The 16167-nt window shown below is 40.1% G+C and overlaps 1 protein-coding gene across 4 annotated transcripts in view; it reads left to right on the forward strand.

Moving 5' to 3' along the window:
- Positions 1 to 16167, forward strand: part of CTNNBL1 (catenin beta like 1) — a 173565-nt gene that overhangs the window by 37551 nt on the left and 119847 nt on the right. For all 4 annotated transcript variants that reach the window (XM_067708096.1, XM_067708097.1, XM_067708099.1 and 1 more), the window contains 2 exons: positions 254 to 360; positions 8981 to 9120. In XM_067708096.1, coding sequence (XP_067564197.1) covers positions 254 to 360; positions 8981 to 9120 — 247 coding nt within the window. The remainder of the gene's footprint in view (positions 1 to 253; positions 361 to 8980; positions 9121 to 16167) is intronic.

The raw sequence follows: 16167 nt of genomic DNA on the forward strand, positions 1-16167 counted from the left end.
AATGAGTGAGTCTTTAATACCTTAAGTTGAACTTCCTGTGCTAGATGTGAGACACACAGAGTGATGATACAAAGTAGCATGTGATGTACACCCTTAACCCTCATTCTAATGGGGGAGATAAAGTATTTACTGTACAGTTAATCCAGAAAGGTGAGGGGCAGAATGGCATGTAAGAGCCACGGGAAAGAAGTAGTGATTAGTGAATAAGAAATCCCTTTGGACTGAAATTGTTGCATTTGTCTCTTTACCCCAGGAAGAACCATTGGATGAAAGCTCAGTGAAGAAGATGATCCTTACATTTGAAAAAAGATCATACAAAAACCAAGAGTTGCGGATCAAGTTTCCAGACAATCCAGAGAAGTAAGTCTCTGTTTTGCTGTTTTTGCCCTTTCTCCTCTGAGATGTTTTGTTTGCTATTTTGTTTTGCTCTTTGTGTATTTTGTGTTCCCAGGATGACCCACATGTTTGGGAAATCACTAAAAGTACTCACAGGACTCGGAGTCAGTGGTACTCAAGGATACACAATATGATCAGCAGGGGGAAAAGACACATCAGGCAGTTTGGAGAAATTCATGTACAGGCTTCCTGTGTTTTCTCCCTTCCACTGGGAGGGGTCAACAGACCTGCTCCTTTTTCCAGCAGTGAAATACATCATCACATGTGCAGTGTTTCTGTTAGGAAAGCCCATTTGAGACTCTGAGACCAGGGTATTTATTGAAGACAGATCATAGCATTCTCTGCCAGCAACAGCTACCAAAATTCCAGACTCACAGAAGGAAAGCAGATGTTCAGTGCCCCAGATGGGCAAAGCAACCTTATCACTTAGGAATTGTTTCAAAAGCCAGGTTCCCAGCTGCCAGCCTAGGACCAGGCCCTTCTAAGGATCAGGCCTGTTATGTTAACTCTTTTTTGCATTACTCTTCTCAAGGCCCCAGGAAGACTGACCATGGCTGCCATTAGTGATAGCTTTACTGTTGAGAAATGTCAAAGGCTTTGGGGTTAGACAAATATGGGTGTGACTCCCACGTGACCTTGAGTAAGTCATTTCTCCTTTCTTAGCCTCAGGTGTCTCATCTGTATAAAGAAATAGTACCTTCCTCACAGGGTGGTTGTGAAGAATAAATGAGAATAATGGCAAGTGTTTAGCTCAGTATCTGCCACATAGTAAGTGCTCATGAAATGATAGTTAATATGGTTGTTACTACACCAGCTCCTCAGTGCACTGTGAAGTGCTATAATGAGGAGTCTGATAACTTTGCATCAGTTTTGAATCCTAAGTAAATGGATTTTCATATTTATACAGATTTTAATGTCCTAAATCTCTCTTTTCCTCCCTTCCTCCCTCCCTCCTAGGACATACACTTTTAATGAATCTTAATATGCCTAAGGCCCCTAGGCAATTAGGAGTTGAATAGTATAGTCTTTGCACTCAAGTTTAAAGGTTACTAGGGAGACTGACTATAAATGCATGGTAGAAGGAAGTATACTTTAAAAGAAATACAAGCAAAGTACTGTGGGAGCAAAGAGGAGAAGCAGTGGATACCACATCGGGGGCTATTGAAGACTTCACAGAAGAGGTGGTATTTGAGCTGGGCCTTGAAGAATGATTTTGATTTTAGTTAGGCAGAAAACATGGAAAGGCATGCCAGGCAATGTGACTAGCAGGAACAAAGGCACAGAGTTATCAGAGGGCATCCTGTTGTCATGGCAACTTGGTAAGGCTAATGTGGTCCACTACATTCTCTCTGTACTGTGGATGAGGAGGTGGAGAGGGGAGAACCCGGTTACTGGACTTGGGCCACAGCCCCCTTTGACAGTAGGAGTAGCTAGATCAGAGCTCAGCTTTCCCCACACCAGAGTCCTATCAGTTTTTGTGCTGACCTCTGTCATGCAGCAGTAATTGCACTTGTCATACTGCTGTGTGTGTGTGTGTGTGTGTGTGTGTGTGTGTGTGTGTGTTTGATTATATAAGTAATACATGGATAGATTGTCATCGTAAAAAATACCAATAGTGCATAGTAGAATGAAAAATGAAAGCTGTCCTTCACTGCACTGATCCCCTTTCCATTCCTCTACTTAGAGATAGCGCCTGTGAACACTTCTGTGAGTATCCTTTTTGATTGTTTTCTGTACACTTATTTACATATATATAAATATGCAAATATTTTTCTCCTACCTAAATCATACTGTACATATTCTGCACCTTGATTTTTTTGGTCACATAACGGAAGATCTTTCAATGTTGGTGCATGCATATTTACCTTATATTTTGTGCCTGGTGCATAGCATTTCATGGTTTGGAGATACCATGATTCATTTATTATGTTTCTATAGATGGACATTTGGTTATTTTAAATATTGGTTTTTATGAACAATGCTGTAGTGAACCTCTGTGTACATGTGTCTTAGTGTACATGTATTTCTATAGGATACACATCTAAATGTTGAATTCCCAGATTGAAGGGCATGTGCGTTTTAAACTTTGATAGCTACTGCCAAATTCCCCACCATATCCTTTAGTTCTGTCACCAGGAGGTCTCTTTCCCTACGTTCTTGCCCACAATGAATTTGATCTCTCAACATCTTTGCCATTTGTTTTATTGTTATTTCTTTACTCAGCGGTCTTCCTGCATTAGACTCTGTGTTCCTTTTAGTTGGTGTGTATTGTTTGTCTCTGTAGTACCTAGCACGGTACCTGCCATACTGTAGGCACTCAGTAAACAAGAGAGATCTTATATAGTTGATGTCATATTTACTACATCCCTATTGCTTGGAACCCAAGGATACATTATGAGGCAGCTATGCCACAAGTTGATGACACTGGAAATTTAAGAAATCCAATTTACTTCTTGGAATGGCAGTATTACCTTTGCCCGCTTGGTAGGTATACTTGTCATTTTAGAGCAGCGAGTTTCTGCAGCTTATGTTCACCATCTACATCTTAGGTACGACAGATGCTATATTGTTACAATTCATGAACTGGTTTTAAGAAAATGTTGTTTTATTTAAAAATATCAACAGTGTTTTCCATTCACACAAAATTTATATACTATTTTAGTTTTAAAATCTAAACATTTGAAAATTGAAATTATACATAAAGAACATTTTTTTTTTTTTTACGTCCAAAAGCAGTTAGGAAACTACATTGTGTTTTAACCTTGAGTTCTTGAATTCTTATTGGTGCAGTGTCTTTTATAATTCTCTAGACCAGCAAGGTGCAATTAAAATGAAAATTGCTAGAGCATATTTGAATGAAACTTTCCGGTTGAGATCAGAAACATTCAAATTTATTTTCCCATATATGCAATTGTCATTTTGATTGCATACCAAAAAATGCCTCTCTTCATTTGGCTGCATTTCAGATTCAATTGACACTTCTCTTATGCAGCCTCTACTTTGCACTGTGTGATCTTTCTCCCAAACATCACATCTGGTAGAGTGTGCTGTTTCCCTAGTAAGTCCTTTAGTAGTTTCTCTCTTCATTTTTGCAGGGGCAGGATTATTTAGTTTAGTGGTCCTCAAATTTTTTAGTCTCGGGATCCCTTTGCGCCCTTAAATTATTGAGTACCCCAAAGTACTTATCTAAGAAAATTCTAGAATATTCAAGTACACATTTCATTAGCCATTAGGGCAATGGTATCATCACATTGTTGTATAGTTGTCTGAGAAACTCTACCATACACTCCTGAGAGAATGAGAGTGAAAAAGGCAAATAATGTTTTGGAGTTGTTGTAAAAATAGTTTTGATCTTATAAACCCCTGAAAGGATCTCCAGCCACCACCTGCAGTCCCAGGACCACACTTTGAGAACTGCTGATTTAGCCAGGTGAAGGAAGCATCATGTTGTCTGTGCACTTATAGCTGGTTTTGTGATTGCAGGAGGACTCGTTGGCTTCTGTTGTTCTTATAGTGTTTTTGAACATTGCTGATCACTTGCTAAAATTCACTTTTGTGGTTGAGGGAGAACATCCTGCTGGTCTGAAGCAAATGTACATGGGCAAGCTAGCAGAATATTCTCCATCCTACCAGATGGAATCAGTGACCCCATCTCAGCCTGGGTTACTGTTTTAATATGTTGCTCTATTGCTTTCCCGTTGACCTCTAGCTTGATTCTCTCCCCCCAGCTGTGAGTCATCTGTTGCTGAAGGTATACCTAATCCCTAGGCAGCCGTCTGCAAATACTGTAGTGTGTGATTTTAAATGAGTAGGCTTGTACTTTTGTCAGCAAAAAGAGAATTTTCTTTGTTATAGTGTAGCAAACTTGAGGGTATCTAGATTCATTGACTACTACATGCCAACACTTGTTAGGCATTTTATTATCTCTTTTAATCCTCACTATAATTCAGATAGGAAGATCAGGAAGTTGAGTTTTAGAGATAGGTTAGTTAATATTCTGTCTCCCTTGACAAGGCTGGAGCCCAGTGCTCTGTGTTCCAATGGCAATTTTCTTGGGCAACGCTGGATATCCTTACAATGAATTGTATGTAATAGATTATTTATATTTGTGCTAGGCTAGGAGTTCGGTGAGGACGGCAACTGGGATTATTTTGCTATCTGTTATATCCTCAGTACCTAGCACAGTGACTGGCACCTAGTATGTGCCCATACATACTTATTGACACACTGCTAATGGTTACACAGCCAGTAAATAATGTTGCTGGGGTGTAACCCAGGTCAATTTCATTCCTACGTCCAGGCATTTCCCACTATATCTCGTTACTCATGTCACATGGGACCCCAGTGGTATTTTTATGCTGTTTCCCTGCTCACAGTTGACTTTCTGCTCGTTTTGTTGTGATAATTTTCTGACTTTCTAAACTTAAAGATATTTGATTAAGATTGCATATTTGGAAGAAGGATTTCAAAGTTGGAGGGGACTGAAAGGTACAGTCTGTTTCTCCCTTCTCATCATTGATTTTTTTATATCACCTTTTATTAATTACCCCCAGTGACAAAGATCTAACTTCCCAGAGAAACTTATTTCATCATTTGGCAGCTCTGACTCTTTAAGATTTCAACTCCGAATGAAAAAGAATTTCAACAAATCCTCCTGTGAGAGGATATCTAGACTCCTTATAACCTCAGTTGCTTCCCCAAATTAGTTTCCATATCCCTCCTAAAGTATGGTTCCCATAACAGATGTCACAGACTTTTATGGTCATCTAATCAGCATAACTATCTTGTCTTCTTTTAAGCAGCCTAAAACCATAACAGCATTTGTGGCAGCTACTTTCCTCTGCTCCTTCATTTGGAAGGCATCTGCTGAACTTCTGCAGTGGACCAGGGAGTGTGCCCAGTGCTAGGTGTCCAGAGATGACTGAGAAATAGTCTCTGTCCTGGCAGAACTGTTTGGTGGTCTGATTTGTATTGTGGTTACAGTTGAGTAAAACCATCAGGTCCTTTCTACACATGTCCTCTTACTACACTGTATCTTTCCTGCCCCATGTATTTGTACTTGACTTTTTGGTTCAATGCGTTCTCCACGTAGACCCTAGGTCATTTTTCTCCTGTTAGATTTGGCCCATCATCATTGCCTGTCAGAAACTTTTTGAATTGATTCTGTCAGCTGCTGTGTTCACTATAAGCTTTGTGTTGTATGACATTTGTTAAGTTTGCCTTTTATATATCTTCACCCAAGTTGTTGATCAAAACATAACAATAAAATAATATAGTTGATCTAAACAGACCTAAGGAGGGAGCCCTGCAGGATACCACCAGAAGCTTCTCTCCAGGCTGACATTCATTCACTAATTATCACTCAAGTCCCCAAATCTCTTCCTTGTATGCAAGATGATTTTGTTTATTACTAGTTAGTGCCCAGTCTCCCTTGCTAATTCTTCCCAGTGAGCTGCAAAAATCTTTTGTCAAGTTACTCTCAAGAAATCAGATTTTTTGTTTTGTTTTGTTTTATACTACCCATGTAAGGCAAATAAGCCTTAAAGGTTTGCTGAGCCCATTAGGTTCAAAGATTAAACAGATCTACTGCCCCGTGGAATGTCTGAAGTCTGCACCAGCCCTTCCATGTCATGATTCTGATTTGGTTTCCACACTTTAGGTGATGGGGAACTAGTGATTTAAAAGGTAATCTATTTGTAAGCACTGTGGAAGGAGACTTAAAAAAAAAAGTGGTATGGGGGGGTCTGACAAAAATAATTTTGAAGTTTACTTGGAATAATAAGCAGGTGAGAATAGACAAGGAAGCATTCAAAAAGAAAGCTAACATAGGAGTGTTTTGCAGTAACAGATATAAAATATATTGTAACACTATGCAAGTATGGTCCTGGCTCAGGAATTTGCAGACAAATCAATGAAATGGAGTGAAAAGCCCATAAACAGATTAGAGTACACATTAAAATTTAGTGTATGATAGAGGTGGCATTTCTTCAAATTTGTGGAAAAGAGATAGATTATAGTATTGAAGCAATTGGCCAGACATTTGCAGAGTATAAAGTTAGATCTTTGCCCTATATTATACACTGAAATAAATTTTAGTTTTATTACTCCTAAACATTTAAAAATGTATAAACATAAAAGTACACCATATATCTGATCTTAGCATAGAAAAAACCTTGCTCAGCATACAGGTAAAATAGAGTTCATAAGGCAAAGGTAATTAAAAGCCTTTATGTCAAAAAGCACAATGTACAAGTTAAAGGACAAATATTTTTCTCTGGGTTTTTTTTTTTGCAATATGTCACAGAGATTAATTTCATTAATATATAGAGTGCTTATAAATCAATAATAAAATGAACACCCGGATATAAAAATGGGCAAAGAAGAAATACAAATAGCTAGTAAACATTAACACAATTTTTACTGTGGTGGTATCAGAAAAGCAAAATTTAAAAAAGTTACATTTCCCATCTCAATTAGGAGATTTTAAATAGATAATACTTTTTTTGAAGAGGGTGAGGGGAAACAGGGAGTTCATACACTATTGGTGCCTTTCTGGCAGAATATATCAAAACCTGCTAAATTATGCATACTCTTTGACTTGGTACTTTCCTTCCTGGGAATTATCCTCACACGACAGTTATGAATACATGCATCTTAGTGCCATTTGTTATAAAGGACAAAATTGGAAACCATCTGAGTGTCTGACAAAGGGGGATTGGTAAAATAAATTGTGGAACATCTATACAAGGAAACACCATGTAGCTTTTTAAAATGTATTATTTAGAATAGGACTTTCAGATAGGCCTAATCTGTTCCCTCTCCATGATTGATTGGTAGTCTTTTCTTGGAACACTATGTTGAGAAGGATTCTGAAGCCATGTCTGGCCTCAGCGGGGGAGATGCTGTGCTCAGTGAGGGATTTTGCCAAGGGAGAAGAAGGACTGACAGCCCTATTGGATACTGGCTTTTCCTGCTGTAGAAGAATGTTTAATGATAAGAGGAATTGTTCAGACTATGTTAACAACAACAGCAAAAATTATATATAGAACTGTATACTGTGTAGGCTACTTTTAGGCAGGGGGAAGGCTATGAGTTGAGAAAAATGACTTAAACATACCAGAGTATTATCAATGGTTATTTCTGGTTAATAAGATCATAGATGATTTCGGTTTACTTTTTGAGGGCTCTTCTTTCCTTTTCCCAGTTTTCTACAAAAAGTGGTGTTTTATAATCAGAAAAAACTACATAAATGTTATGATTAAAAATGGTAATGGGGAAAAACAGTGGTAAGATATTGTCTAAATTATGGACATGTTTTAAAAAATTACAGTCTCCAGATTTTGTTCTTACAGAATCTCCAGAGTTCTGGGGAGGTGGTATTTGCCCAGCTCCTCAGCATCTGGAGGTTCAGGAGTCCCTGCTTATGTTCCTTTTCTTTGTGGCCTCAATTCAGTTAAGCAGGCATCTGTGGATACATAGAGACAAAAGATATAATTCCTGTCTTTAAGAAGCTTACTTTCTGGAAGGGAAGATAGACATATTATATGTGTTAGTAGTAGTAATAGAAATGAGAGCAAATGTACAGTGCTTTTTGCATGTCAGACATTTTTTAAGTGCTTTATGTGTATTTGTTCATTTACTTTTTACAGTAGCCTATGAGATAGGTAACTTTATTATCCCATTTATTATACAGATGAAGAAACTGAGGCAAAGAGAGGCTAAGTAAGTGGCGAAGTGAGGTTCAGAGCCAGGCAGTCTGGCTCCAGAGTGTGTTTAACCACTGATTCCTCTCAGCCAGTTATTTTTTCAGTTGCTTTACATGGATTAGCTCATTTCGTTTTCAGAACAAACCTTCCTGTCTTGTTCATCAAAGGCTTAGCGGGCATTTCTTCTATGTCAAACACTGGGGGAGGGCATGCAGAGGTGAATGCAAAGCAGTTCTGTTCTTTGTGCCTGGGCATAGGTTTGCGGAAAGGTTCAGGTGTGGAAATGTGAGTGAAGTATCTTGCTACTTAAGGTATGGTGGTGATTACAGGATGCCAGACTTTACTTTGGGATCTTTCTCTTAATCAGCTCATTGGAAGGGGTGTGGGGGAGGGGAAGGTATTTCTGGATGGCAGCAGAATCCCTGTACTTTCCTTTAGGTAAGGGGAATAATTGGCTCTTGATCTGAAGTGGTAGGTAAGAGAAGCCCTTTTTGGATCAGTAGGATAACTGTGTTCAGGACAACAGAGTGAATTGCCATTCCAAGGGGTAGTGGTCGCTAATCCACAGGACTGGTGGGCAGTTAGAGCATCTGATGCTGCAAAATGCTTTCGAAGCCTCTAAAAGGCCACTTGTGACTGCACGGGTAAGGGGAGCCCTGTAGTGAGACCTGAATCCGAGATTGATTTTTGTAATGAGGAAATCGATTTCCCAAGGAAATTGTGTGACAGTATGATTTTTGGACGAGCATACTTCTTGGTTGGTCTGTTGTAGACACTTTGACAGATTGTCTCTCTGTCTGGATTATGTTGCTGTTTGCTCCTCAGTACTGATTGTACCCCTTCCCTTTCAATAATGCTGTCTTGTTTTCCCTTCCTAGGTTTATGGAATCTGAGCTGGACCTAAATGACATCATTCAGGAGATGCACGTGGTGGCCACCATGCCAGACCTGTACCACCTTCTGGTAGAGCTGAATGCTGTTCAGTCTCTCCTCGGGTTGCTTGGACATGATAATACAGATATCCTTTCAGATCTGTCCTCAGTAGGAAGGCAGACGTGGTGGGGGAATGCTGTTTACTCTCTTCTCCTGTCTGTCTCTGCTGATGTCTGCTGTCACGTTTGGTTTTCTATTTCCATTTTAATTTTCTCCCATCTTGAATCACACGCTGCTCTTTACTCATTCGAAAGTCTGGTTTTTATCTATTAATAAATCTTGGGCAACGCTTAATTGTCCTACTTGCTCTTATTAGTGTTAGAATTCATCGTGATGTATCCTGTTCATACATTAACAGCATTAATTTTTCAGGATCTTGATTTGGGGGCCCATTATATAGGCAAAACCAGACAGGATTTACATCTGTTGATCTACACATCATTTTGCTAACAGATGGCCCAGTGGAGTTGAACCCTCCTCTAGTCTCACATTCGAATGTCCAGGAAGACAGGAATTTTTATCTACTTTGTCTACTGCTATATTCCCAATTCCTTAAAAGAGGCTGGGTGCACAATAACATTTAGTATTTGTTGACAGCGTTAGACCTAAACAGACAGTCTAAGTTTGATTCCCTGTATGAAATTTGGTGCCCCTCCAGCCCTTAGTATTCTCATCTGCAAAAGTAGATGAGTTATGTCACTGGGACGTAACCAGACCTGGATACCTTAAGGTCTAACAGACTTAAGGGCATAGAACATTAAATTACCGAAGGATCTAAAAATTGTGAATTCAGTTGTCACCTTGTTTTCAAGACTTAAATGCTATAGACTCTTCTGTGGGAATGATACTGTGTATATTCGTAGATGGCATTTACTGGAAAAAAAATATAAACATTCATATATATATATATATATATATATAAACTTTTGCCTTTCAGTGTTATTGAGAGGATCAAAGGAGTTCATATAAGTGCTAAGCAGTTTCTGATACATAGTAGGTATTTAGTAAATGTTACTTTTAACTGAAGCTGAATCATGACTTAAACCTTTTTATACTTTGTCTTTGCTATCAGATGTGAAACAGCTTTAGTGGAAAAGGTTTTTGATGTACCTGTGGTTGGGGTTACGGTCATTAAAGCAAATTCTCTTCCAATAGTTGTTCTGTTTGAATATAGATTTCCGAAGGTAAGAGACAAATGTAGTTAGTCTGCTTGAGTGATATTCATGGGAAATCTGCTGCTGCTTCATGTTATTTTCATCTTTCTGGTAATCTCTCTCCTGAGAGCATGTCTGACTAGGTTCTTTCCTGCCTGATAATTCTCATAGAAATAAATCAGTGAATAATCTTAATGCAGGCTTCTTGAAGGGTGATCTTTTAAGCCATTTCTGATAATTCATGGAATGTTAGGCAGTATTGAGAATTTCTGTCAGTCCCTAGATTGATGAGTATATTCCCCATACTCATCACCGGGAGGTTCTGGGTTGTACGAGGACCCTAGTCAATTAGCTTGTCTCTGGGTGAGCTTGGTATGGGTCTCATGAATTCATTTGGTAGACATGGCTTTGAGTGCTTATCAGGCACTGTGCTAGACCCCCAGGAGCCATAGGCTGCACTGATGCTCAAGCAGTATCCGTCAGTAAACATATTGAGTATCTAGCATACAAATAGCCCTATTCAAGGTACTAACTGGTCCTCACAGAGTTAGCAACCAAGAGTTCTAATTGTGACTTCACATTTCAGTTCACCTAAGAATGGTAGCTTTTCAGAATCCAAACAGACCTTAGAGTTGACTTAGTCCAGGGCCTTATTTCTTTAGTTAGTAACAAGTCTAAGGTCTAGATGTTGGACCACTAGCTGTTGAGGTTGAGGCTGGCACTCCAGGCCCCTGATTTCCAGTCCAGTGTCATTTCTAATGCACCTTGAGTCTTTTCCCTGTAGGATTTACTACATCCCTGACAGAATTGTATAGTCACCTGTTACCTTGTGTATTAATACAGCAATCACCTATTTTGTTTCTGGAAACACAACTCTTATTCTTCTTTTATTCTTGCTAACTCAAAATAATAGTGGCAGCTTTCTGAAGATGCTGACACTTTGCTGATTCACCAACCTGGTTCCTGCTGGGGAGAAGACTGACACAAGAAGTGTGCTTGACATCGGGATGTTTGGGAAAGACAATGGCACAGATGTTCCAAGTTGTTACGTTCTGGTCTTTAAGAAGGGAAAAAAACAAGTCCCCCCTATAATAACTTTGACAGACTGCCATTTCCCTCCTGTTTTCTGAGAGCTAAACTGTTTTTTCCCCTTCTTGTCTGCTAGCCTTCACCCTGCTGCCCTAATGATATTTTTTTAAATCTAATTTTTAAATTATGCCCTACATCAAGTTTAAAGTGCATTTGAAATTTTTAAAATTACCTCATTTTAATTAGATGCAGCAATTAGGGTAAATGTATTCCTCCTCAAAGTACCGTTTTTCTTGAAAGTGGTTTCAAGAAAGGGTAGGCCCTCTTGACTTGGATCTAACATATCCTCTATCAGTTGGAATGTTGATCTCCCAGTAGCATTGCACTCTGCTTCTTGTCGTATCTGTGATCTATAATGGAAATTTTTCTTCGGGAAACGGTTGTTAACAATTTACTGTTGTACAGCTGTAACTGCCCGAAACACCTTACCATGAATAAACAATTTCGTGGCAGTCAGGACTTAAATTTTTAATCATTTTAACTCTTCATTTATCAACCAAGACCATACATGGCTGGTTATGGTCCCAGCAAGCACAGGTCATCTTTGCTTTGTCCTTCTCTGAGAAAACATAAACTATAGGGACTTTAATTGGATCAGAGGCTGGTTTGTTGTAACCTTAAGAGCCAGAGGATATGAGAAAACAGCTTGTGCCTCATCCTTTCAACCGTGAGAAGCAGCTTCAGAGTTTATTCTGGCGCTCTGCATCACTGCTGCTGGTGAGGGCTTGTCAGCGCTTCTGTGCCTCATCTCCCCCCTTGAGAGGCTGGAGCTCAGCCATCAGTTGGCTGTGGAGAGGAATTCTGGTCCGTGAAGAGCACCTCTGGGGGTGAGGGGCAGAGAGGGAGGGGCACACCCCTCACATGGATTGAAGAGTCACTCTGAATGCATTAGGAGGGAACACAAGGTGGGATTCAACAGCTGCTGCCTTTTAGAAATATTGCTTTTTAAAACAATTTTTCCTTTAAAATAAATCATTTAAACATGTTCAGAGCCCTTTTTTTTGTGACCCTTTTGGAGTGTTTCTACAGAAAAATAAAATCAAAGGTACATTTAAAGGTTTTTTATTTTATTTATTTATTTATTATAAATTAATTTATTTTTAATTTTGGCTGTGTTGTGTCTTCATTGCTGCACTCAGGCTTTCTCTAGTTGCAGTGAGGGGGGACTACCCTTCGTTGCGGTGCGCGGGCTCCTCATTGCGGTGCGCGGGCTCCTCATTGCAGTGGCTTCTCTTGTTGCAGAGCGCGGGCTCTAGGCACACGGGCTTCAATAGTTGTGGCACGTGGGCTCAGTAGCTGTGGCTTGTGGGCTGTAGAGCGCAGGCTCAGTAGTTGTGGCGCACAGGCTTAGTTGCTCCGTGGCACATGGTATCTTCCCGGACCAGGGCTCGAACCCGTGTCCCCTGCATTGGCAGGTGGATTCTTAACCACTGCGCCACCAGGGAAGTCCCTAAAGATATTTTCTTAAGGTATTGCTAAACAGTCAGTTCTGTGGCCCAGTTTAAACCAAATTTACTCAATTTGCCTAAAGGACCAAGGAGGAATAAAACAAGAGGAAGATAGAACCCCAGTTGGTGGCTAATCACCTCTTCTGCTATCAGCAAAAGAAAAAAAAATTAGGGCAGCAAATCCATAAATATCTTATTTTTATATGTCATTTGCTGTGTTCTCAATTTGAGGGAAGAGTCAGTGGAATCCTTTCTAAAGTCCTTATGGCAGATCATGGCATTTACCGGGTTTCTCCTTTGTATGATAAGCTCTGTTGGGTGCTATCAGGGAAACAAATAATAACTCTAGTTGACGACTTCCCTGGTGGCGCAGTGGTTAAGAATCCGCCTGCCAATGCAGGGGACACGGGTTCGAGACCTGGTCCGGGAAGATCCTACATGCTGCGGAGCAACTAAGCCCGTGCACCACAACTACTGAGCCTGCGCTCTAGAGCCCGTAAGCCACAACTGCTGAGGCTGTGTGCCACAACTACTGAAGCCCACGCGCCTAGAGCCCGTGCTCCGCAAGGAGAAGCCACCACAATGATAAGCCCGCGCACCGCAACGAAGAGTAGACCCCTCTCGCCGCAGCTAGAGAAAAGCCTGGGTGCAGCAACGAAGACCCAATGCAGCCAAAAAATAATTAATTAATTAATTAAAAAAAAAAACTCTAGTTGATACAAAAACACTCACATTACTAGGTGTGGTGAGTGCCCTTGGAGTGTTATGCTCAGGAAGTACCATTGGTGTTCTGAGAAAACGTAGGTCATCTCTGGTTTGGCAGTGATTAGGGAACTGGGCATTGGAGATGGGTAAGCTTTTGATAGATGTGGAGATTAGTGTTCATTGCAAGTTTATTTTCATGATTCCTACCGTGGCAATGGAAATTGCCATTCCTCACGCGCTGGAAGCTGATGTGCTCACGTAGTCACTACAAACTTATAGGAATATCAGGTCCATGGCTTTATTTATTTTTAAAATCATGACCACTGCTTCTCAGCTAAGTGCCCTATTCTTTAATAAAAACTATTGAATAATATAAACCAGATTTTTTCAAATCTGCTTTCTCTCCACCCATTTGTGATTCAGAAAAATGAGGTCTCATTGTACTGTTAACTTAGGGCATCAGTACAGTTGGTTGCATGCTAATATGCAGGAAGGGAGAGCTTTGTTTTGTTAATTACAGAGTAGATCATTGGTCCTGATGGGACAGCTCTGTTTTGTCTGAAATAGGGAGTGGTCGTTAGCACTATTCTTTTCTAAATTACTGCTTAGTTTTCTCAAACTCTAGAAAGCCAGGAGAACTTGCAAAGTTGTCCCGTTGGATTTTGTGAAGAATTATTGTGGGAATTGGAAAATAAAGGGCAGACAGGTTTTTTTTAGACCAGCAGGGATCAATTGCACTTGAGCAGTTTGGGTCTATGCGACACACCATATTATCCCAGAGGGTGTGTACAGTAGTCAGGGGTGCCTTGTGTTCGAGCCCCAGTGCTAATGAGCAGGAGTAGGGCTGGGAAGGGTTTGCACCTCCTAAGGGCTTTCTTCTAATTGGACTGGGAGGGAGTTGGCTATTGCTCCAGTGCTTTCCTGCAAGCACTGTCTAACAAGACTTTATATGTCAAGCTGTTGTTCTGCTAGGAGCTATTCTTGTCTTGATATTTCTAGAATCAAAATTACACTGAAGGGACTTCCCTGGTGGTGCAGCGGTTAAGAATCCGCCTGCCAATGCAGGGGACACGGGTTCAAGCCCTGGTCCAGGAGGATCCCACGTGCCGCGGAGCAACTAAACCCGGGTACCACAAATACTGAGCCTGCGCTCTAGAGCCCGGGAGCCCCAACTGCTGAAGCCCACGCGCCTAGAGCATGTGCTCCTCAACAGGAGAAGCCACCGCAATGAGAAGCCTGCGCACGGCAATGAAGAGTAGCCCCTGCCCGCCGCAGCTAGAGAAAGCCTGCATGCAGCAGCAAAGACCCAATGAAGCCAAAAATAAATAAATAAATTTATTTTTTAAAAAAATTACACTGAAAAGAATTTACTTCTTTTCCTGATTGGTAGTCTAACTTCCCTGATAATCTGTACTGATAAACCACCCATTTTTTTGGAGCCATTTAAGTATGCTCTGAAGTAAGTCAGATTAGGAGAAGAGTGCCAAAATGGCAATCTAGGAAAAGGACCTCTTAATGTAACTTTTGATCTTGCTTATGAGTTTTAGGTGAATTCCATGTCCTTGGAAGGCTAGGGTGGTTGTAGCCTGCTTTGGACATTTCCCCTGTGGCCTAACAGTGCCCACTGACATTTAGTAGGTACTTAATAAATGTTGAATGAGGACATTTTTTTCCCTCATATTATTTTGATTAAGGATTGGGGTAAAATTAAGAATCTGGATTCATTCTAGGTAGTTCTGTGCCATTATTTTAAAAGGAGAAAAAGACAGTTTTGTCTGTTTAGAAATTCATCAGCATTAATTGAGCTATATCTAATCACTCTTCTAATCTAGGAATAAAAGAAAAAAAGACTTCTAAAAAACCCCAGATTTGTTCCATTAAATCAGTTACATACTGTGGATTCAGACTGGTCATTTTTCTTAAAGAAGCATTTTTGAAAGGACTTTTAAAAAAAGCCATCTGCTTAATATATTTTGTTCCTCTTTATCTTTTTTTTCTTTTAATAATTTTGTTCCTTGTGGTCACATCTCACTGGAGATTAATGAAATTGATGCCCCGTTTCTGTCCCAAGACTCTACAGGAGATGAGGCCAAAAAATCAAATATCTAAAGCCAAAATAAAAGCAAACACGCCTCTTTTTCTAAAAGCCATTGTGTTGTGGGCCATTTTGTACCCAGCTGGTCTTTTCTACTTCGCCTCTTATTGTACTGGCTTATTGCCCTAGCAGTGGACAGGTGCAGAGGGAGTGAGTGGGGTGGCCTTTCTACCTGACATGACAAAATAGGCTATCAAAAACTGTGTTTTAGTAATTCACAAAGACAGGCTCTCTGTTTTCCTATTGCACTTGGATGAGAGAGCCTTTTACCTTGTGAAATGAAATTGTAACTACAGTGGAAAAACCTATCACCCATCCCCAGAGTCTGCTTGTGAAGAAACGCCGGATGGGTGGCAGACCATGCTGAATTTTCTCATTAAGACTTAGAGTTCATCTGTTTATCTTTAGTTTCACTTCTTATTCCTCTTCCTGGTCTTCAAATGACCTCTATCTTCTGGATCATATTATATTACTCGGGAGTTGATGATTACAATTATGGACTCATTACTGCCTTGCTGAAATGCTGTTTGGTGAAAGTTGAGAATTTATGTAAAATCAGTTAGTGGTAGGATTGATGAGTTGTTTACCAGACCTGGTAGCTGCTAAGTGATTTCTTATTTGACTTCTCAACTGAGGCAGGA

The sequence above is a fragment of the Pseudorca crassidens genome, chromosome 15 (genome assembly GCF_039906515.1).
Source record: "Pseudorca crassidens isolate mPseCra1 chromosome 15, mPseCra1.hap1, whole genome shotgun sequence".
NCBI classification, from domain to species: domain Eukaryota; kingdom Metazoa; phylum Chordata; class Mammalia; order Artiodactyla; family Delphinidae; genus Pseudorca; species Pseudorca crassidens.